General features: G+C 43.8%; 1 protein-coding gene and 1 long non-coding RNA gene across 14 annotated transcripts in view; one reads left to right on the plus strand and one right to left on the minus strand.

The window, feature by feature from the left end:
- Nucleotides 1–15,501, minus strand: part of DET1 (DET1 partner of COP1 E3 ubiquitin ligase) — a 60,204-nt gene extending 44,703 nt beyond the window's left edge. For 6 of the 13 annotated variants that reach the window (XR_010932369.1, XM_067696238.1, XM_067696247.1 and 3 more), the window contains exons 1-4: nt 15,375–15,501; nt 8,174–9,266; nt 7,148–7,216; nt 5,227–5,414 (exon numbers count right to left, since the gene is read on the minus strand). Coding sequence is in view for 12 of the 13 variants with exons in the window: in XM_067696238.1 (XP_067552339.1) it covers nt 5,227–5,414; nt 7,148–7,216; nt 8,174–9,256 (1,340 nt within the window). In the remaining variant the exon portion in view is untranslated. The other 7 variants (XM_067696268.1, XM_067696198.1, XM_067696209.1 and 4 more) reach the window with 7 other exon arrangements.
- Nucleotides 15,249–23,014, plus strand: LOC137201837 (uncharacterized). Its single transcript, XR_010932380.1, has 2 exons — nt 15,249–15,577; nt 16,601–23,014. It is a non-coding gene; the product is annotated as an uncharacterized lncRNA (long non-coding RNA).
- Nucleotides 23,015–24,885: the final 1,871 nt, after the last annotated feature.

Raw genomic sequence — 24,885 nt, forward strand, 5'->3', positions numbered from 1 at the left:
AAGCCCTAATGACTTAATTTTTTATATATAAAATGTATGTGATCTTTCTGAAAGTTTTTATAATTTTCTCTTTATCCCCAGTGTTCTAAAATTTCATGATGATATGCCTCAGTATGGGTTTTTTATTTATTGACTGTACTGGTTACTTGATGGAGCCGTGATGTGCTAATAAGTTTAATAATTATTTCTCTGAAGGGAAAAAAGCCATGATTTGCAGTGCCTGCCAATTTCTGTGGTGTAAATCCTCCTGCTGTGGTCAATTTCAAGGTACCAAAGTGACATCACTGAATGCAGAGTTGTCAAGAGATGAGCAGTAGCACATCACTATATAATATTTTTACCAGATAAAATAGATACAAATAACCTCAAGAGTATGACAGTAAAACAATTATGAATTAATAATTAGAAAATAATTTTTTTTTTTTTTTTTTTGCGGTACGCGGGCCTCTCACTGCTGTGGCCTCTCCCGTTGCGGAGCACAGGCTCCGGACGCACAGGCTCAGCAGCCATGGCTCACGGGCCTAGCCGCTCCACGGCATGTGGGATCCTCCCAGACCGGGGCATGAACCCGTATCCCCTGCATCAGCAGGCGGACTCTCAACCACTGTGCCACCAGGGAAGCCCCAAAATAATTAATTTTTAATAATGGCTGTGTTTAACAGCTTGCAGAAACTCCTGAAACTTTAACAGTTGGCTCTCACAAGCCAGAATGAGCCAGCTCCAGCACACCACTGGATGGTCCTTGCCAATCTGGAAGAGAGAGAGAGAGAGAGAGAGAGAGTGTGTGTGTGTGTGTGTGTATGTGTGTATTCGCACATCTTGCAGGACCTCAGTTCTCCAACTAAGGATTGAACCTGGGCCACAGCAGTGAAAGCCTGGAATCCTAACCACTAGGCCACCAGGGAATGCCCATGGAAATGTATACTTTTCAGTACTAGAAAACTGTTTAGGGTCTTCCCTGGTGGCGCAGTGGTTAAGAATCTGCCTGCCAATGCAGGGGACGTGGGTTCAATCCCTGGTCCCGGAAGATCCCACATGCCGTGGACCAACTAAGCCCATGCGCCACAGCTACTGAGCCTGCAAGCCACAATTACTGAGCCCACCCGACTGGAGCCTGTGCTCTGCAACAAGAGAAGCCACCGCAATGAGAAGCCCTCGCACCACAATGAAGAGTAGCCACCACTCGCTGCAACTAGAGAAAGCTCACACACAGCAGAGAAGACCCAACACAGCCAAAAATAAAAATATATAGATTAGCGGGCTTCCCTGGTGGCGCAGTGGTTGAAAGTCCACCTGCCGATGCAGGGGACACGGGTTCATGCCCTGGTCTGGGAAGATCCCACATGCTGCGGAGCGGCTGGGCCCGTGAGCCATGGCCGCTGAGCCTGCGCGTCCAGAGCCTGTGCTCTGCAGCAGGAGAGGCCGCGGCAGTGAGAGGCCCACGTATGGCCAAAAAATATAGATAGATAGATAGATAGATAGATAGATAGATAGATAGATTGATTGATTTTAAAAAAAGGAAAAAGAAAACTGTTTACATTATTTCCTCCCCTTCATTTTTCTACTGCTCCTTCTGAAATTAGCCAGATATTGGACCTCCTGAGAAAATCCTCTAAATTTTTATCACCTCTCTCCCATTTTCCTACTCATCTTTGTATTCTACTTTCTTGGAGAGTTCCTAAACTATATCTAACAAAGTTTAAATTTCTAAAGCATCTCACTTAGCATTACTGTTCTAGGAATGTTCCTGTTTTTATAGTTTAAATTATTTCAGTGACTACCATGTTGTTTCTTTATTTTTTATACTGTTTGTTTTATTTGGTCTCTATCTTTTAAGATAAAGGCTTTAAGTGACTCATGATCCCTGATGTCCATTTTTTCTTAAACATTTATTCTAACCTAAAATAGAATCCATTTTCATTTATTTTTACCAAAAGTTTATTGAAAACTATAAAATTGAGCATTCAAATCCATGTGTTCACAAGAAATAAAAAATAATTTTGATTTATATGTACACTATATTTTCAATGCAGCAAAGTATGATAAGATGATTAATAAAATGTTATTAGGACACAATTCTCTGGGGGAGATAGAACAGACATATGAATTTGAAAAGAAAAAGAAATATAAAATTTCAAACAGTACAGGAATAACTTGCTCTGTATGTTTTTTTTCTTCTTTTGGCCGCGCCATGCGGCATGCGGGATCTTAGTTCCCTGACCAGAGATCTAACCCCCGCCCTTTGCAGTGGGAGCACAGAGTCTTAACCACTGGACCACCAGGGAAGTCTATACTTGTTCTGTACTTTTTATGTGAAATAGAATACTAAATTACTATGGTATTAGATTCCCTTGGATATATTTAAAATGGCATATAACATTGGCTACCTTCAACTTAGCCAATGTTATATGCCAATTATATCTTGTAATGCTTTTTTAAAAAATGTCAATGTTTAATACATTGAAAATTGCATCCTTTGCAACTATTTAAATTTAACAGTAAAAAGTTTAAAGATTAACTTAATAGTTGATGCATGAGGGTATCTATGGTTTTTCAAAATCTTTGCTGGTATGAAGCAAAATTTTGAAGATAACAAAGCTAGAATGCCACCTTTCTCTTTAACCTTTTGTTTTCTCTTCCAGAGCTTCCTACCATTTCACTTAATTATAGGTACATTGTGAAATAAATTTTCAGAAAACATAGCTTCCTCTAATTCCTGATGACATTATTCATTCAACAAATATCTAACATGCTCCTCCCACATGAAAGACACCAGCCTAGGTGCTGTGGATATGGCAGTGTATATAACAGACAAAAATCCCTGCCCTCATGGAGCTTACCTTCTAGTGACTTCTTTGATGTTTTAACGGAGTGTACCCAGTTTTTGTTACTAGTCGATAATAATCTGCTTAATTTTAAAGTTAATTTTAAAAGACAACAATTCATTTCAAAATGAAAAAAGCAAGATCTGATCCATGTTCTGCTCCCAAAAATCCTTCTATACTGAATAGAGATGCTAGTAAGGCAGAAAATTTGTGTGAACCAGAGAAAAAAAGGCATGTTTAGTTGTCTGAAAATCAATATCCACCTATTTTTAATCAATTACTGTCATTCTGTATAAATACAATGCCACTGAATTAGGTGTCTGCTTTGCTTGTTTTTCCCAGTGGCAGTAACGCTTATTCTGATTCATCCACTCACTCTGGTCTGATCTATATTGGAACCTAAAGCAGATATTCTCCATAACTGGCTAAGGTTGGGGAAGCAATTTAGGTATGTGCAATGTGACCAGGCACTGACTGACTAGAGTAGAATTGAGTCCTTGGTCCAAAATAACTAGTCATTTCACAATAACGTATTCAGATAATTATGAGCAGCTCTGGTTCATAACAGGTGGGTATCAATTTAGGGTGACCTAGGTGTTTTAAGAGGGGCCTCCAAGTGTCTCTTCTTCGGGTTGGTCAGTTTCCCTGAGGAATTTATCTCTAATCTCCTGCCTGGGGAGTATAAGCTTGGATGCCATAACTGATAAGAGGGATAGGAGTCTTCCCCAACAGTATGACAATTTTCACTTAATTCTTGTTTTAAGCATGACATGTCTCATCCCTACTCTCAGCCATCCCTCATGAACATGAAACCAGAGCCTGCACGGTGCAATTTCTCCAGAGAATAAACCTCTAGCCTTTTGATGAGGTGGGGAAGAGACAGTCATTTGGCAGTGTAGGCTTAAAGAAAGGAGCTAGAGCATCTGATTGCTCCTTTTAAGAATGTCATCCAGGGACCTCCCTGGTGGTCCAGTGGGTTAGGACTCCAAGCTTCCACTGCAGGGGACATGGGTTTGATCCCTGGTTGGGGAACTAAGATCCCACAATCCACGTGGCATGGCCGGAAAAAAAAAAAAGTCATCCAATCCTCCAGAGGTATGTAGGGCCTCCAATTTCTTGAACTTTTCCAGAGCTCTCTGGTGCAGGGCAACTTATTTCTTGATGGATAAACTCTGCTTTTTTTTTTTTTTTAATTTTGGCTGCTCTGGGTCTTAGTTGCAGCATGCGGGATTGTTTAGGTACAGCAATGTACTCTTAGTTGTGGCATGAGGGCTTCCTAGTTGTGGCACACAGACTTCTTAGTTGTGTCACACGAACTCTTAGTTGTGGCATGTATGCAAGATCTAGTTCCCCGACCAGGGATCGAACCTAGGCCCCCTGCATTGGGAGGATGGAGTCTTACCCACTGGACCACCAGGGAAGTCCCTAAGCTCTACAGTCTTTAAGTTTTTGTCCTCTGAGATATGTCAAGTTAGTTATCACTCATCCATTGGCTCTTCAGCTTCTAAAACTCTCTTGATATCTCCTCCCCATTCTCTTTGTTCTTGTAGCTTTATACCTCTTCTTTTTTTTTAAGATTTATTTATTATTTATTTATTTATTTTATTTACTTTTGGCTGTGTCGGGTCTTAGCTGCAGCATATGGGATCTTCGCTGAGGCATGCAGGATCTTTAGTTGCAGCGCGCAGGCTTCTCTCTAGTTGTGGCATGCGGGTTTTCTCTTCTCTAGTTGTGCAGCGCAGGCTCCAGGGAACATAGACTCTGTACTTGTGACGCATGGGTTCCAGAGCGCGTGGGCTCTGTAGTTTTGCAGCACGCGGGCTCTAGTTGAGGCGCGTGAGCTCAGTAGTTGTGGCACATGGGCTTAGCTGCCCTGTGGCATGTGGGATCTTAGTTCCTCGACCAGGGATGGACCCTGCGTCCCCTGCATTGCAAGGCGGATTCTTTACCACTGAACCACCGGGGAAGTCCCTCTTCTTCCTTTATTGTCATTTTAGTGGGGTTTGGGGATGGAACAGAGATAAATGCACGTGTTCAACACACATGTTTAACCAAAAGTTATAAAATTATGTCCTTAGTCATTCATTCAAAAAATATTTAAGTGCTTGACAGTGCACCACTGAAGATATAGCAATGAACTAAACAAAGACAGGGTCTCTATCTTTCTGCAGCTAACATACAGTCTAGGAGGAATCATGGACAACACACAAGTAATTCCTCAGGTGCTAAGAAAGAGAAAAGAGAAGTTTAGGATGACACAATGGGTTATGACAGGCAGACTGACCCAAGCCTAGGTGGGCAGAAAGAATATGAGGTTTCCTGAAGTAAATGACTGTTGACTTCACACCAACAAATTTTCTGAAGAAAAATTAAGCTTGTTAAGCCTAGTGGAACAGCTTACCGGCGCTGGATCTGCCGTGCAAAATTGTTGCTGGAAGCTGAGCAGGGAAACTGGACTTCACTATGCAGGGTAGCGTTACGGAAGAGATCACAGAAGTTCTCAAACAGCTCCAAAAGCTCATCTGATGTATTCTCAAACACAGCGATCACCTCTGTTGTCACCATATTGTACACCACAAAGAAAGATGCCTGCGGAAGAACAGATAGACCTAAGGAATAGCTGAGTATAATGCCTTGCCTAGCAAATATCTTTTTGGTTGAAAATCAAGCTGCCCAAGTAAAACAGGCAAACACCTCCACTCCGGCACTATGGTGGAAACATGGTGCCAAGAGGTCCTGGAAAAGGAGGAAGCCTCAGTGGACTTGATCAATCAAGGGGCTCAGTGTTGCCTGATTTCCCACTGTATCTGCTGGAATTACTGAGTTGTTCAGCATATATGTATAAGAAGGTTTTCAATCTTTCATTTCAAGCTGTGTGAAAATTTAATATTTTGCCTTCCAAGTGTTATTCCCTACTTACTCCCCAACCCACTTTTTTAAAATGCCAGATTTAATTTTCCCTCCTGCTGCGAAAGTGATTTGTAGCCAGGAGCTGCCTGTTGGCAAATTATTTTCTCTTGTATACGTACAGTTGAAAGTTCAATTTAGGGGCATTTCTTTTTCTCTCTTAATATTTCTAACATGCAGAAAGACATCTTAAGTACACTGTGTCCACCTAGGCAAGTTGTAACCAAGCAGGGGACTGCTGCTGAACACATGAAAAATCAGAAAAGCATTTTCCATTTCTTTCTTCATAAATGTTCTTTCAGCCAAGAGCATTTGTAACAAACATTTGAGATTCGTAACAATTAATTTCAGAGGGGGAACTTGAAAACCATTCAAATGCCATAGGTGGCAGAGTTACTGCTTTCTCTGAATAAGCCCCTGGGTGACTGGCCCTCTTCTTTAAACCTCCAGTGCTCTGCTCAGCCTAACAAGGAAGTGCCAGGTACCTCTAGTTTTTATCACAGTGAATGTGGCAGTGTGAGTCAATCTGCAAGCTTCCAACAGGACTCTAGAAGTCTTCAGAACACTAGGATTAGTATTCCGCCTCTTATGATTGAATTTAAATCTCCATTACCAATTTCTGGAGACATCTGGCCCACCTGTTTTAATAGTAATTAGTCCCTCCCAAAGCTTATATTACATGACTTTTGCGGTCACCTGGAAATTAAATTTGGCTGTAAATTAAAGAGGCTGGAGAGTAACCTGAGAATAATACCCATAATATTAGCAAGGCTTTGTGTTTAGGTGCACTTTTTACTTATTAACCTTATTGGAACCTATCAAATTAAACTGGGAAAGGAGGAGGGAGGACAACAAGGGCAGAGAGATTGGGTTTAAAGTTACAAATTCTGTAAGCAAAGCATAGAGCCCTTGTAATGTTTCTGGCTACAACTTACTGTAGCTACCGGATATAAGTAGGTCATGTTTTAGCAAAGGAAAAAAGGATAATCTCAAATGCAGCAGTCACACAACATATTCCCTCCAAAATAAAAAGGTAATTATAGCTCAAACCTAAATACATGTCCTTTCTATAAGCCTGGACAACGCTTTGATCATATTAGGGCTTCACCAGGATCCATCATAATTATGTGAATATAGAATTACACAAACATTTACTAGCCTTCCCACCAGGCCAGACTGGGAAATACAGGACAGGAGGGTACAGAAGTCAAGGGCTTCACGGACAACCTCCCATGACTCATAACATGAACTAGATGGGCTCACCCATGATGGCTCAATGGGTGACTTCATCATTAATAGAGAAGAAAAAGAATTCAGAAAAAAAATGATCTCTAACCATTTTACTCACCACCCCCCCTTATTTTTTAGAATATACAAGGTATGATTCAGAAGAAAAATAATAGAAAACATTTTACCATGGATGGCTGGTACGGTCTTAGGAGACAATTCTTTATACAGTCTCTAACTGTTACAGGCAGAATCAGCTGCAAGTCAATGAGAGAAACCAGACTCAGCTGACTTCGTGGTTTACTGGTTTGTTCTGTTCTAAATTTCCAAACTAGTATCTAAGGAGACACTCTGGAAATAGGAGAATGGGGGGACAAACGTACAGAAAAGTAGGTCTCTCACTTGGTCAACACTAAAGTAAGGAGCTTCTCAAAGGGAAATGCCCAAATTACCCTGAATTTCAATATGGTATTTCAACCCCAAAGTCTTAGAGGTTTCCATGCTCTTAACACCACGTTATTCCTATTTGTGAAATGCCTCTCTCCCCTACCAACATCTTTCACCCAAACTGAAAAACCCTCAGAACCTGCAGTCTTGATGATTCACTTGGTAGATCAAAACTTTTGGCTTCCTTTTGATCTTTTCACTGCTCCACAACCTATGTTCCAGCACATGGGCAAGGTCAGAGTACAGTCATAACGCTTAATTCCATCAAATGAACTTACCTGTTACAATCTAAAGAAGATTTGGTGAGGAAGTATACTGACATCATTTAAGTAGGAAAGAAAGACTAGATTTTTAGAAGATTTTCTTTTTCGTATGGTGGGTTCATTCTCATTGCCAGAACTAAGCAGACCAATAAGCACAATCTTAAACAAAATCAAGGCAGGAGTCAAACCTTGACCCTGTAGCATATGGGCTTCCATTTCAAGGGTACTGAAAATGCTCTGCAGAAGAATTAGGGTAATAATCACAGAGTTGACTACCTACATGTCAATGGCTTACGATATAGCTTCCATTTGTCCAAATGAGAAAAATCATTTTGAGAAATGATTAGAAAAGTCGAGCTGTTTTAAGTATGAGCCCGAAGATAGCAAAAATTCAAGATTACATAAAATGTGTTATTTCTGAGAGACTGGCTATAGGCAAAGAGAGAAACCTTCCCATTGTGCCAAGGAGACTGGAGGGGTAAAGGGCAGGAGAGCACCTTGTACCTGTGATGGATCTGTGACCCGCAGGGTTACGACATCCTCACTAGTATACTTGATAAACAGATGGTTTTCATCCAGAAGCTGCATTTTCCACATGCGCAGCTGCCGCAGTTGGTCAAAATACTGGAAGAAGCGCCTCTTGGCCATTGCACTACCATCCTGCTCTGCCCGGCGCCAAAGGTACACGAGCAGCCGGTGTTTCAGGGAGTTGATGAAGGGATCCCTGAAAGGATTGGCCATGCCTGTCTGACTGTCCCGCTGCACCTCAGGAAAAACAGCTGACACAGTGAGCAGGTCATCCTCATAGCAGAAGCGGCCAATGGTCCTCACATCAATGAAAGTGCCTTCAGGAGTCACCTGGAAGACATGGATGGTCTGCTGCTGCACTGACAAGATGGCCAGGATGTTCTTATACAAGTACAACCCTTGGTTGTGTGACAGGACGACTTTGTCACACTTGAAGGTACGTGTATCACATAAGCGGCCAGTATGAAGGTCAATGATATGGAGGGAGTAGTCCTCCAGGGGGGACCGGGGGTTGGGGGTCACGGACTCACTGTTCCGATATACCTCATAAAAAGGAGGGTGAGGCTCGTCTGGGAGATAGGCCGCTGAGCCCACGATGACACAGCGGCAGTCATCAGTGAAAAGGCTGCACTCCCGGTTCAGGTGCTCGCCATTGGCTGCCACATTGGTAATGTGCAGCAGGACGAAAAAGCGTTCGAAGAGCCGGCCACGGATGTTGACTGACCGCTGGTCATTGCCATTGGACAGGATTTCCCCCTCATAGCCCTGCAGTAGGTCCTCAGCTGCCTGGCAGCCCTGGTACTCATAGATTTCGAGAGATGTCTGGTCTGAAGAGAAAGCAATGAAGTAGCGTCCATCAGGTGAGAATTTACGCAAGAAACAAGGGGGCTTTTCAACATTGACGACCGTGAAGTTGGGGAAGACATTCTGGTGGAACACTCGGACCTGGTGCCAGTGGGTGCCTGCCTTGCCTGAACTGATCCGCCGGCGTTCCAGGCGGTGAATGACGTTTTGGTTTTGGATTCTTCGAGGTTTGATGGTGGAAACATGATGATCCATTATCACATCTCTGCAGGGAGAAGTAAAGAAGTAGTCAAGAAAATAAAACAAAATTTACCAAAACACAAACACACTTGACCTTTGAATAACGCAAGGGTTAGGCACACCAATCCCCTGAAGCTGAATATCCAAGTATAACTTATAGTCAGCTCAGTATACATTGTTCCTTCCTATCCATGGTTCCTCCACATCCACGTATTCAACCAACTGGGGATGTCTAGTACTGCAGTATTCACTGATGAAAAAAATCCATGTGTAAGTGGACCTGCACAATTCAAATCTACGTTGTTCAAGGGCCAACTGTGTATATACAAGTCAAATAGATTTCCTTCCATATATCCTGGACCTAGGAGCTCCCAAGATGACAGTGATCAGCATTCCTTCTTCCCAAGTTATAGTTAGAAAGTGGTCAGGACATTTTTGAGTCTAGAAACAGATTTGAGGAAAGGAACTAATTCCCTAGGAATACCTTCAAAGCATGCTTAGCTGTTGGGAATGTTCAACAGAACAAACCTTAGAACTACATCAAATTTGTTCAGTGTAAATACCACATTCAATGTGCATTCATTTAAAAAATATATTTATTGGGCTGTTAAGATGTCCATCCTACCCAAAGCAATCTACAAACTCAATGCAAAATCCCAATCAAAATCCCAAAATCATTTCTGGCAAAAATAGAAAAATTCATCCTAAAAATTACATGTAATCTCAAGGGACTGTGAAGAGTCAAAACAATTTTGTAAAAGAACAAAGTTAGAAGACTCAGACTCCCTGATTTCAAAAACTGTTACAAAGCCACAGTAATCAAAAAAGTGTGGTACTAGCATAAGGCAGAAAAATATACCCAATGAACAGAATTAAGAGCTGAGAAATAAACCCTCACATATATAAACCTGAGATCAGAAGTTCAGAGAACCCCAAACATGATAAACCCAAAGAAATCCATGCCCAGGGACTTCCCTGGTGGCACAGTGGTTAAGAACCCACCTGCGAATGCGGGGGACACGGGTTCAATCCCTGGTCCAGGAAGACCCCACATGCCACGGAGCAACTAAGCCCGTGCGCCACAGCTACTGAGCCTGCACTCTAGAGCCCGCGAGCTACAACTACTGAAGCCCACGCACCTAGAGCCCGTACTCCGCAACAAGAGAAGCCACCACAATGAGAAGCTCGTGCACCGCAATGATGAGTAGCCCCCGCTCGCCGCAACTAGTGAAAGCCCATGCACAGCAATGAAGACCCAACGCAGCCAAAAATAAATAATAAATAATTTATTTAAAATAAAAAGAAAGAAAGAAAGAAAGAAAGAAATCCATGCCCAGGCATACCACAGTCAAATTGTGAAAAACTAAAACACAAAGTAAAAATCTTGAAAGCAACCACGTAAATGACACATTACCTATAAGGGAACAACAATTCATTTATCTGTGGATGTCTCATGAGAAACTATGGAGACCAAAAAGAAGCAAAGCAACATTTTTAAAGTGCTGAAACAGCTGTCTGTTTCATCATTCAAATCTCAGCCAAAATAGCAACTCTTGAGTTTTTGCCTGACTACCTTACCTAAAGTCATGACTTTTTCCATCCATATCAACCTACTGTTTTATTTTCTTCAGCCCTTATCACCTTCTGAAACCATTTGTTTACCTTTTTAGCATCTTTGTCCCCCATACAGGACAGCAGGGGCCTTGCCTAATTCCTTGCTGAATCTCCAGCACCTCGGACAGTGCCTGAGGCACAGTAAATGCTAACAAATATGTTAAATGAATGAATGGAACAACATTTGACAAAGGTCTTAAAGGATAAAGAACTCACTAGGCAAAATAAAGGAGGAACATTTCAGAAAGAAGGCAGCTTAAAAAATATACTTAAAAAGAGTGTAGCATGGCACATTTGGGAAACACAATACCAAGTGGTTAGAACACAGGAAACACAGAGTGGTAAGAGAAGCCTAGAAAAGCAGATTACAGACAGACTGGAAAATCCTTTGTATGCCACGTCATGCAAGTTATTACAGGTTTTAAGCAGAGGAGTGACTCTATCCAATCTATACTTTAGAAATAAAAACATACAGACAATGGGGAATTTGTTTATATTCTGTCTCCTAAAAGAGATCTGAAATGCCTTATATAAGTATATATACTACCTAGTCAAGTTAAAAATGTGCATACCTTATGATTGAGCAAATCAAGTTTCTCAAACTGTTAGTCACAACTCACTGATGGAGGCTTGAAATCAATCTAGTGCATATACTAATTGACATTTCAAAAAATGGAATAAAACAGAAAATACCAAACTGTATCACATATTTTCAATACATATGTGAGTTACATGCACTGGGTGAGGATATAAAATATATTTCCTACTGGTCTAGACTAGACCAAAAGACTGCAAACAACTAGCCTCAGACCAGTCTAGGCTGCCTGCCTACTTTTATAAATAAAGTTTTATTGGAACACAGTCATACGCACTCATTTACATCTTGCCTATGGCTGCTTTTGCCCTACAAAGGCACAGTTCATTTATTAACACCAAAGACCACACAGCTCACAAGCCTGAAATATTAACTACCTGGTCTTTTGCAGAAAAAGTCTGTCAACCCCTGATCTTGAGCACTGGTTCCCAAATGGGGCAATTTTGTAATATATGAAGATATTTTTGGTTGTCATAACTTGGGAGGGAGGAAGGGGTGCTTGGGGTGTCCATCAAACAGAAGACAGGGATGATGCCAAACATCCTACAGTAAACAGGACAGTCCCTCACATCCAGCCCAAAATGTCAATAGTGCTAAGGTGGAGAAATCCTGATGTAGAGAAGTGTCTGCACATACGTAACAGGAGACATATACAAGGATGTCTGTAGCAGGACTGTTAGCAACAGCAAAAACTGACAACACTCCAAATGTCCATCAACAGTAGACTAGATAAATTCATCCATGCATATTCATACAGCGGAATCTTTTTTCTTTTTTTTAATGTTTTTGTTTGTTTGTTTTTTGGCCACGCCACGTGGCTTGCAGGATCTTAGTTCCCGGACCAGCGATAGAACCCAGGGATCGAACCCAGGCCCCAGCAGTGAAAGCGCTGAGTCCTAACCACTAGACTGCCAGGCAATTCCCCAAGCAGTGTAACCTTATGAAGTAATGAATTAATGTACTACAGTTATATATAACAACAAAGATGAATCTCAGACACAGTGTTGAATGAAGAAAGCAAGCTACAGAATACATACAATGTGATTTCCTTTATATAAGCTTCAAACAATTTCCACTTTAAGAATACAAATATATGTGGTATACAATTACAAAAAGCAAAGGAATCATAAACATTAAATTCAAAATAGTGGTTACCTCTGAGGAAGTAAGAAATGGGATGGGAGTTAGGGACACATTGGCACTTTTAAGTGTATATTTTTTTCCTTCAATCAGCATTCATTGTACTGTTATTCTTTTAAAATTACATATGTTTTTTAAGTAATATTTGTGCTTACTCAGAATTTTTTTTTAATTAGAAAATAATCATTGTGAAGGGAAAACAAAGGTAGGACAATAAAATGAAGCCTGAAGTACACAAAAATTCATGCCATCAGGATCTGCAGAACCGACAAGCTTCTAATTTGGCTCTGACTTTCTCAGCAGACAAGGCAGAGGAAAATACAGTCAGTTATAGAACTTGCACTGCCAAGAAGATAAAAACTTAATAGCTGCTTGGAAGAAGCACAGCAATACCCATCACTGGATTTTAAAAGAAATCTCTCTCATGAGTTTTCTCAAAGGACCTCGGCATGATACAGTGAGCAATATCCTCCACTTCTGAACAATAAACACAATGCTGAGTTTCACACGGCTACTCCTTTTAACAGTGACATAGTTGATGTGCCCATTTTGATACAGTCCAAAAAACATACTGGTAAGGTTTAAGCATTTTAAAATACCAAGTACTGTACAAAACTGCCTCCCTCAATCCCTGCCCAGGACACCTCTGACACTAGCACCCTGCGAAACTAAGATGCGGGCTGGAGTCAGAGAGGGAGACCAGAAGGGGATGCGATAGGCAGGTAAGGCCCATGAATGGAAGAAGGAGTAGGCATCAGACAACATCTAGCAGACTAACCACATATAACTGAATCAGATAAAGTAAACTAGCTGTTCGACTTAGAGCCATTGATCATTTTAAGCAAAGCAGATGCTTAATTCTAAAAAAAATCTGTATATATTTTGAACAGTCCCATCTTAAATTCTCCAATTTGTCTTTTTAAGGGAAAAGCCACCAGTACTGTGGTGGAGGGAGTAGAGGGGTGGGGTGGGTAGAGGTGAAGGCCTGCTGGCTTCAGCTCCAAATTGGACAGAAAATCCACACTTAATTTCCTAATCCTTCTCTCAGTGTGCTCTCTCTCCCTCTCCATATTTTACATCACACAATTATGGTTTTTAGAGAGATGGTGGAATTCTTAGTCTTTTTCAACTTGTTATTCCAATTATAAAATACATGCTCATAAACTCAAACCATACAGAAAAAGTACATCATGAAAGTCCCTTCTAGTCAGAGTGGGAGTTATGAAAAACATTAGAGTAACTTACATTTTTCCCAGAAGCCCTCTACCCGTTTCCCTAGTCCAGTAAATGGCATGGCCATTCACCTGCTAAAAGGAACCAGAAAGCTGAGAGTCTCCCTTGATACCTCTTTCCCTCAGCCCCCATACCTGATCAGTCACCAAACTCTGGAGATTTTACCCCCTAAACAGTCCTCTAATGCTCCACCTTCTTCTATCATGACCTGCCAGTACCCTTACCCAAAATTTTATAACTTCATGTCTACGTTATTGCAACCGCTTCTAAGTGGTCTCCCTAAATCCACTCCTATCCACTTCCAATCCACTTACCAGAGCAATCTTTTCAAAATGCTTTTTTGATCACGTCCTTTCCCCTACAGATTAAAACAAATATCTTTCCATTGCTCTTAATGATACGGATCAAAATCCTTGCCGTGCCAACCAGATGCCTCAAAGGCTCAGTGCTGCCTCTCCAGCCTCATCTTTTCCCATTTCACTCTAATCATTTCTTCAACAAGTGGCCTACCTCCTGCCTCTGAACCTTGGCACATGCTCTTCACCTCAATCTAAAAAAAGCTCTTCTCTTCACTTTGCCGAGTTAACTCCTGTTTCAGGTTATCAGCCTAATCATCACTTCCTGAGAGAAGTCCTCCTTAACCTTTCCCACCAGATAAAACACCAATACACCAGCCATACCTCTCCTTCTTAGCACTTACCACGCTTGCAACTTCATCTCTGCATTTTACTTATGTCTGTGGCACTAGATGGTGAACTCCTGACCGGTACACAAACATTATATCCTGTATGCCCATCACAGCATTTGACCCATCGAAAGCCTCCTTTCCTGAACGTTCTTTACCAACTCAAATATCCACAGGTGCTGTTCGCTCTGCCCAGCATATATTTCCTCTGGCCCTTGCCATACTTCTCAAGCCGCAGCTCAAGTGTCCTCTCGTTCAGGAAGTCTGCTCTGACACCCTTGCCGAAAGAGATCTTTGCTGCTTTACCATTACTTTTTCTGTTCTTTTCCATAGCCATTGCCACAATTTGAATTTGTACTTTCAGCAGCATGGTTAGGTGTTTAATGTTCGACTCCCCTGTAAACTATCCTCTCCAGGCAGGACGTAACCATGGCTACTTCAGTCACCTTAGTTTTCAGAGAGCCTAGCACTAGGGCTGCCCCACTGCATGCGTTCGTACGTTATCTATGGAACGAAAGAAAAAAGCCTGACTGAACTGGGCCACTAACTCGTGCGGTACTAAGCAAGACCTTCCTCCCTGCTAGGTCTGTTTCCCCGGGCAGGCAGGTGCACGTAACCCTCAATTCCTTCTGACGGCTTCCTAAACGGGAAGGGGATACCCAGGGGCGGGCACACACGCCCAAGGCGCCCCCGGAAAGAAAAGCCCGGGGCGGGGCCTCAATGGGAAGAGAATTCTGAGGGAAGGCGGGGGCCGCAGGGCCTCGGCGTCAGGCGGGAAGGGGGCAGCCCCATGGCGGTAACTCGAAGAGGCCTCGGGGAGGGCCTGACCGGTTTGGAGGCTGAAACAAGGAAGGAGAAGTCCTCACCTGTCCGGTCCGGGCTCAAAGGGCCGGGGCGAGGGGCTCCCCGGCCTGCTTGGCTCGCGCCTCACCCAGCCCCGCCCCCGCCATGCTGTGGAACCAGATGCCCGCAGCTGCCGGCTCCCGCTTACGCTAGCCACCGGAAGTGCGGTGCAGCGAGAAGGAAAGTGGAGAGAGCGCGGCACCCGGCCGGCCAGCCCTGAGAGACGGTATAGCGCACCCTGCTGCCCGGAGGGGGATCGAAGCCCTAGAGGCCCAGGGGCTGCGAAGGAAAAATTGAACCAGGCGCCGTAACCTCGGCACCTGAGTGATCTCCTATGGCAGTGTCTCTGCAACCGCTGGACACACTTGCAAAAACATGAATAAAAATTAATTTTTCACCTCTTGATTAAATGCACCATTTCATCAGCTGAGAAACTATCCGTTTTCTGTTATCTCCTCCTAGACAGTGAGCTCTTTAAAGACCGAGGCTGTACTGATCTCTGAACGCTGTGCCTAATACATTTACTAGCACACAGTGGACTACAGTAAAAGCTTATTGCATTAAATTAATGCTATAACCTTTACTTGACTTTTACTTACATTGTCTCTTACAACCTGGTTCCTCCCCCGAAGCCTCTGCTTTGTCCTATTTCTGGACATCCTGCCCCCAAATTTCCCTGCCTCAGCCTCCTTCAGATAATTCAGGTCTCAGAGTAAATGTCACTTCCTCAGAACTCTTGTCTGACCACTCTCATTTCACCACCATCGTGCTATTTCTTCCTAGCACTCATCCCTATCTGATATTACCCCATTTGTTTTGTTTTCTTTCTTTCTTCTGTTTCCCTTGCCCCGACTAGAATGTAAATTCCGTGAGAGCACGGGTTTCGTCCTCTTTTCTTTTCTACCCTCACCTAGACCAGGATTTAGCATCTTGCTGGTGCTCAAGGAAGGTTCAGTCCGTGAATGAATGGCTCTGCCCATAGGGCTCACAGCATCTCTATGAGGAAGGAATGTTTATTGGCTTTTTTTTTTAAGTGCAATTTTATTAACTTAACCGTCTTGGTTGACGTTGTTATAACAAAATATCATAGACTGTTTAGTGGCTTTTACAGATGAGGAAACTGAGGCTCAAGGAGGATCCATGACTTGGAGATGAGGGTGGTTAAAAGGAAACACCGTGGGTTCTTGGTCCAGTCTTGACATTTCCAAGCTGAATGTACTGACTTCAGAGTCTCTGTTTCTTCTTCTAGGAAACGAAGATATAGTACGCAGAGTATATCTCAAGTAGAGAAAAAAGAAAGAGAAGGAGAAGGAGAAGAAGACGGAGAAGAAGAAAGGGAAGGAGAAGGAGAGGAGAAGAAGGAGAGGAGGAGAAGAAGGAGGAGATGAAGAAGAAGAAGGAGAAGAAGAAGAAACTCTAAATTTCAGGTTGCCCCCAGCTTCGGGGCTGGGTGGCCCATGGAGCCAGCTCTGAGTGGGCTGCCGGCCTTCCCCTTCCCCATTCAGCTTGTCAGATGATGCCCCCAGTAAGGGGTCAGCCCAGCACCCTCTCACACCCCCCCACAGCCCTCCCTGAACACTCCTGCCCACCATGGGGGAGGCAGGACTTTCTCGAGCTCCTCTGATTTCTTCAAGGAAAACTTTTCCTATCGAGTGGAGTGGTTTAGGACAAAAGCATTCTGGGACATTGAATCCATCATACTTTCCTCAACTTTTGTATGGGTTTGAAATTTTTCATAACATCAACAACAGCAAAAGCTGAAGCTACCCTGCAGCCTGCCTGGCACTCAAGTATCACTTACCGATTAGCTTACTCTCATGCTTGACCTACAAGAAGAGAGAGGAATGGAAGGAACTTCCTCTCCTGGAATGTACACCTGTACTGCCCTGTCCCTGGCATGCCACTGCATGGGGTTGACAGGTGAATGGGGGCCATGCCTTCCCTTCTCTGCTGACTATTGGCCTGTAAGTTTTCCCCAAGAGCTTATTACTTTAAAAAAAAAAAAAGGAGGGAGTTTTGCAGTAAAACTGGTTTAGTTATTTATATATATATATATATTAATTTAGTTGTTTGTTTGTTTGTTTGTTTGCGGTATGCGGGCCTCTCACTATTGTGGCCTCTCCCGTTGCGGAGCACGGGCTCCGGACGCGCAGGCTCAGCGGCCTTGGCTCACGGGCCCAGGCGCTCCACGGCATGTGGGATCCTCCCAGACCAGGGCACGAACCCGTGTCCCCTACATTGGCAGGCGGACTACCAACCACTGCGCCACCAGGGAAGCCCAGTTATTTACTTATTTATTTTTGGCTGTGTTGGGTCTTTGTTGCTGCGCACAGGCTTTCTCTAGTTGCACCGAGCGGGGGCTACTCTTTGTTGCGGTGCGTGCGCTTCTCATTGCGTTGGCTTGTCTTGCTGTGGAGCACGGGCTCTAGGCGCGCGGGCTTCAGTAATTGTGGCACGCGGGCTCAGTAGTTGTGGCGCACGGGCCCAGTTGCTCGGCGCATGTGGGATCTTTCCGGACCAGGGCCCGACCCCGTGTCCCCTACATTGGCAGGCGGATTCCCAACCACTGCACCACCAGGGAAGTCCAAAACTGGTTTAGTTTTGTAGTGAGACTGGTTCAGTTCAGCCTCAGGTACTTCTTACTTACAAGGTACTTATCTGTACCCCAGTTTCCCCACCTGTAAAATGGGGATAACAATCGTAGTGCCTGTATCATAGGATCAGTGGAGAATAAAATTAGTTATTGCACGTAAAGCTCTTAGTACTGCCTGACACATAATTAGCACCCATAAATGTTAACTCATTAATTTGGCTCTTACCATGCTGGACTACCTTGTCTTGGAATGTTATGGGTTTGTCTCATCAGTGAGGCTGTAAGCAAGTCCCTTGAGAATTAAGATTATGTTTCATACCCTCATGCTCCCACCTCAGACTGACAGATATAACTTTCCTGTGAATATCAGCTCCATCCTGGGATCCTGCCACTGGCTTATGTGGCTTCGGCAAGTCACTTTTCTCTGCCTGCTTTCCCATCTGTGAAATGGGTGTACGAGGGAGTTAAGGAGTGTGGAAACCACTGTGTTTGTGAAAGACCTAATTTTTACATGAATTTTTAAATCAAGTAAATAATATATGAGTACATTTACACAAACTTTTAATCACACAAATCATACAGGAACACTTTACTCTTGTAAAGCTACAAATAATATAGCAATAGAGTAAAAAGTGAAACTCCTCCACATCTTCAATCCCACCTCTCCCACTGTAGTAAGTGTATATCTATCCTTCCAGGACTTTCTATGCATTATTGTTGTAAATGGATGAACATGCAGAGATCTATATATAGGATTTTGCTTCACTTTTTTCTTTCCACGTGAATGGATATTGCCTTAATATTGTTTTGTAACTTGCTCCTTCAGTAAACACATTTGTCATTATGTTTTGGAGTTTGTTCTATGTCAGCACATAGATGTCTAATTCATGCACACTATCCCACAGTATGAATGTCCCATGATTTAACTATACTCCTATTTATGGGCATTTAGGTTTCTGGCAGTTTTCACTTTTATAAGCTGCCTCAGTGAATAATCTATATATAACTTTGGACACAAGTATAGACATATGACATATATTTAACAGTAAAATTACTAGGTCAAAATTGAGGCATTTAAAAAGTTTTGATATAGAATGCTAATTACAAAAAGTTGTACCAATTTGCACTCTTATTTCTCCACATCCTTGCCTACACTGTATATCATCAGTCTTTCTTGTTTTTGCCAGTTGCATTAGCAAAAGATTATATTTTGTTGTTTTAACTTGAATTTTCCTGATTACTAATGAGGTTGACTAATTTTTTCAGATGTTTATTAGCCATTTACAGTTTTACTATGAGTTGCCTTTGCATATCCTTTGCCCATTTTTCTACAAGAATATTTTTTCTTATTTATATGTAGGAGCTATTTATATATTCCAGATATTGATCTTTTGTTAGGACTGCAAACATTTTCTTCCTGTCTGAGGCTTGTCTTTAATTTTTAACTTTATTTATAGTGATGTCTTGAAAATGCTCTGACCTTCCATTACTGTTCTTGCTATTTGTCGATTTAATGCAGAGTCTAACTTGTGGAGGGCATCACACTGTGCTTCCTGGAAAATCTGCTAGTGGCATAGGAGGCCTAAGGTTGTCTTTTCTCCCTGCCTTTTCTAGGAAATGGATGTTGTTTCATTTTTCCAGCTGTTATTGCTATCAGAGTATGATGGGGTTAAAGAGGCATCCAAAGGCAAGACCATGAGTGTTTGTGGGTCTTTGCAAGGACTTTGCCTTCAATTTGTAGTGAAATCAAGAGCCGCAGGAAGGCTTTGAGCAGAGGAATAACATAAGCAGTCTCATGTTTCAGAAGGTTCACTCTGGCTTCCACGGGGAAAGGGGGCTATTAAGAGACAGTCAGGAGGCTACTACAATGGTCTGGGCAAGAGATGTTGGTAGCCTGGACTGGTGTTATAGAGGTGGAGGTGGTGAGAAGTGGTCAGATTTGGAATATATTCAATATATGAAGATGGAGTAAAGAGGACTTGCCAATGGATTGGATAAGTGGTGTGAGAGAAAGAAAGAGAAGAGGCAAAAATATCCCAAGATATTTGGCCTAAGTAACTGAATACTTTTGTTCAGAAAGTAATAGAATATTTGGATTGGGCTACATTTGAAGTCAGCTCCATGAGGACAGGGATCATTTCTATTTTGCAGCTACTATTTTGCAGGTCTGTGCCTCAGGGGGGCCATTTTCAAGGATACCGGATGCCACTTTCTATTTCCACAGCTCTTCAGCCTGCCTCTCCCAGATGTTCCAGCTTCTAATTCCCCACTGCTCCCTCCCATTGTGCTCTCACACTGGGAACAACACTAAGTCCTGAGCCCCCACTGCATCCCCAGGCCCCTGCCTTTTTCTTCCCTCTTGGGAGTCTCCATACACACAGGGTCCCCAAGGGAGTGGGATGATGGAGTGACAGGGAGGGGGCCTGAAGGGCTTGAGAGCATCTCTCCCCTCACTCCAGTCCTTCTGTCACTCTTCTGCCAAGGCTTTTAGCAACTCTGCTCGCTTTCTGCATTAGCCATGAGAGGAGAAGATGGGCACAAAAGCAGGACAAGAGGCTCTTGTTCTTTCTCCCCTTCTTGAAGAGGCTGGTGAGCTCCTTCTACCGCTATATTCAGTGGCAGACATTCTTACCCTGAGTATCACATCACCACCCCATCATCATCATCATCATCATCACCATCATCATCATCATCAATCTTTAATAAAATAATTGAAATTGGGGACTTCCTTGATGGCTCAGTGGTTAAGAATCCACCTGCCAATGCAGGGGGCATGGGTTCAATCCCTGGTCCGGAAGATCCCGCATGCCGCGGAGCAGTTAAGCCCGTGCACCACAACTACCAAAACCCGCGAACCTAGAGCCCGTGCTCCGCGCAACAAGAGAAGCCACTGCAATGAGAAGCCCGCGCACCGCAGCGAAGAGTAGCCCCACTCGCCGCAACTAGAGAAAGCCTGCGCGCAGCAACGAAGACCCAATGCAGCCAAATAAATAAATAAAAAATAATTGAAATTGTCGATGGGGCTTCCCTGGTGGTCCAGTGGTTAAGACTGTGCTTCCATTGCAGGGGGCGCGGTTCGATCCCTGGTCGGGGAACTGAGATCCCACAGGCCATGTGGCGTGGCCAAAAAAAAAAAAAAAAAAATGTAATTGTCATTTAGTACATATTTACTGTACGCCAGACCCTATACCAGTCATTTCCCTTAGGCGATCTCATTTACTCCACTGGGTAACCCTGTGTGTTAGGTATTAACCCCACTTTACGGGTGCAGAAACCGAGACTAAGTTTCACTTGACCCTCTTGTGGAAACCCCACCCAATTCTTGCTTTACAAGGCTCACTTCTTCATATGTCCTTTATTGATATTTGCAAGAAGTGCTCAGTTTCTGCTTACCGTTCCTCAGCCTTCAGATTTCAAATCCAAGTTCTTACCAACTGTTTGAAGACGTACCTTCCCCCTGTGCTCTTGGCTGAATGCTCCCTGACCCATGAATAGGTTTGGACTTTTTTTTTTTTTTTTTAACTCTTCAGTGAGGCTGCAGCCTTCGATCTTTCTCAGGCATCTTCCCACTGCCTCTTGCACTTATGACTTAGTGCTCAGGAAACTGGATGAATTTTGTTCTGCTCGGTTTGGGGTTGTGGGGGGAGAATAACTTCCAGATTTGGTTCAAGAGGAACATGGCGGCTGCTGTTTGGAGCTTTCACTATTTTACCCATTTCTTACCAAAAATCAATCTCTCTCTCTCTCTCTCTCTCGTTCACATGGCAGAGAAGAAAAGTATGGGCTTCAGAATAGATTGATCTCGGTTTAAACAGGCTGTCCCTTGCTGTGTCTGGACTGGGACCCTGGGGAGCGAGAATGGGGCTAAAATCTAGTTCTTACTGGCTCAGCCAAGCTCTGAGACCCTCAGGCCCAGGGACCTCGGCACAGGGCTGCATCAGCAGCTGGGAAAGGAGTGTCTTTTTCTCTCTGGTCCTCCCAGAGGACTTGCCTTTTTTACAATCAACCTGCTCAGAGAGGGAGCCTTGTCCTAATTCACACAAAGATGCAGCAACCATGGTTCAAATCTCATTTTTACCCTATGCCCTCAGTGTGACTTTAGACAAGAGACTTCACCAATCTGTTCCTGTTCAGCTAATCTTTCTGGAACACTGGCTCTGTGCCAGGTGCTGTTCTGGGTGTGGCAGGACCAAGGTGAATAAGTCATGCTTCTTGCTTCAGAGAAGCCTGCAGTTTAGTCGGAAAGACACTCACAAACAGCTAATTTCGATATGATATCGTGAGCACTCAGTTAGAGGTCTGTGCAAGGTAGGTGGATGGACACCTAACCCAGGACTCCAAGGGTAGATGCTACAGAAGATTCTGAAGGAGAGGTGGGGATGGCACTCCAGGCAGTAGGGACCACAGGGGCAAAGGTATGAGATGCAAAATACCATCATGTCTGCAGGCACCAAAGCGCAGTTGGGCGTTACTGAAGCAGAAAGGGTAAGGTAGGCAGGGATCGGGATAGGAGAGAGGGCTAAAGGCCCTGAGGCTCACTTTTCTAATCTCTAAAACCGAGGTAAGAGTATTACCTCCAACAGGTAATACTAGATCCAGTTAGGTATTCAATCAACAATCGCTTCCGCTTCCGTGGCCAAGCAGATTTGAAACTTCCCAAAGGCGGTTACTTTGTCTTAAAATCATGGCTAGGGCTACACCTCACCTGGGCACTGTGCTGAGAATAAAGTCTGATTTAAATAAGACTTTTTTTTTTTTGCGGTATGCGGGCCTCTCACTGTTGTGGCCTCTCCCGTTGCGGAGCACAGGCTCCGGACGTGCAGGCCCAGCAGCCATGGCTCACGGGCCCAACCGCTCCACGGCATGTGGGATCTTCTCAGACCGGGGCACGAACCCATGTCCCCTGCCACGAGCCCAGCCGCTCCACGGCATGTGGGATCTTCTTGGACCAGGGCACGAACCCATGTCCCCTGCATCGGCAGGCAGACTCTCAACCACTGCGCCACCAGGGAAGCCCAGTAAGATGTTTTTGATTGTCTAGTGCCTAGCACATATTAGAGACCTAATGAATATTTGTTGAATGAGTGAATGAATGAATGAGTTAAGCCAAAGCTAAAGTCTAGTTCTCTCCTCCTTCTAGATGTACCTGAGATAGGGGGGTGGAGGAAGGTCTCTGGAGAGGCAGGAGAAATGGGAAACACATCAGCCCCTTCCCTTTCCTGTGGAAGCAGCTGCTTCAACCACTGAGCAGAGCCCTCAAACCGGGGGCCCTGGGGGTACCCCAGGGCCACCCTGTTCCACCTTCTCAGGGGCAGGACAGGGGAGGATGGCTGAGGTGTGAGTTTGGGGGTGGAGATGTGCAGGCAGAGCTACTGGAAAACAATTGCTCAAGTTACTTGCTGGAAATGAAAGAAAGAGGCTGGACGGCCGAGGAGGCAAAGCCCAGGGAACATAAAAAATCTTAGCTGCAGGGGAAAGCACTCTTCTTCCCATGAAGGCAATGAAATTAGAGGTAATTGTGCGACACAGAGATTCGAGAAAACCTAGGGCGGCTAGCAGGTAAGGGGGGCCAGGACTGGATTCAGAGGTGGAAGAGCTGGTCCCCCCCCCCCCAGCACCTGGTAATCGCCCCTCTGTTGTGACGATTGAACAAACAGTCCTTCCTGGCCCTGCACCGGTGCTGTCCTGTAACGGGGGCAGCTGGGACAGGTGGAGGACATAGGTGGCCTGGCCACCCACAAGGCACGAACCTCCACCCAGCCACCACCCCATGCCTGGGGTCTGGGAGCCCACGAATCGTGAGCTGGGACCTGCTTGGGGGCAGAAGGCTAACAGGGGTGGCTAAGCCGGGACTGACCTTCCATCAGCTTGTAGACCACAGGCCACCAGAGGGGCTGGGAGGAACCAAGGAGCAATCTGTGGGGGAGGAACAGGCATCCCGTCCCTCCCTTTCCCTCTCTTGTCCTCCCTTTCACCCACTGAGGATCTGGGTGAGTAACTCACACAGTAAAACTGAAGATGGGATGTGGAAAGTGCTGGTTAGGGAAGCACCGGGCCATGAGGATACACACAGCAGGCAGTTAGATACACACAGTTAGTCGTTAGTCCCGCTGTCCCTTAGTTAGGAAAGAAGTGATCTCTAACTAGGTCTGGTGCACGGCTGTCGGGGAGAAGGCAGCAGAAGGGGACAGTAGGTGAGAAAGCACAAGGCAAGAGATACCTTCTATTATTTTTATGATTTACATTTTTCACTGTATTTTCACAAACTGAAAACATTATAGGTAAGGGTGAGAACAATGTACCGAGAGGAGGCTGGTTAAACAAAGAACGGTGGAATATTAAGCAGTGATTAAAAGGTCTGGGATGATTGTTGGCCAGAAAGAATACTTGTGACTGCCGTTAAGCGAGGAAAGCAGTATATAGATGCTTTCCCCCATTAAAGGGGGAAAAGTTTACATGGATGATAAAAAGTTAGCAAGTTTATACACTTATCTGCTGACAATGGTTATTCCTGGGAGGCATAATGGGGAGAGATTCACTTTCTACTTTATACACATCTTTGTTTTTGATTTATACTGAGCATGTTTTGTTTTAATAATCAGCAAAATCAGTACAGATGTTTATACTTAAGGTATTTAAAGTAAAACACAAATAACAGCAAAAAAAACGTAGGTTGAGAAAAATGCTGGGTTTTCAAGCTGCTTATAATCCCCCTTTTACCCTCAGAACAATGTCATCTGTGGCCAGAGCATCTCAGAGAAGACAAATTATGTTTCCTTCATTCTACAGCCCAGAGACACTGCCTTCTGCTAAGCTCAATTCAGCTTGAAGGAGGGGATAAATCAGGAGTTTGGGATTAAAACATACACATTACTATATATAAAATAATCAGTAAGGACCTACTGTATATAGTACAGGGAACTATACTCAATATCTTTTAA

This window comes from Pseudorca crassidens, chromosome 1 (assembly GCF_039906515.1).
Source record: "Pseudorca crassidens isolate mPseCra1 chromosome 1, mPseCra1.hap1, whole genome shotgun sequence".
Lineage (NCBI taxonomy): Eukaryota > Metazoa > Chordata > Mammalia > Artiodactyla > Delphinidae > Pseudorca > Pseudorca crassidens.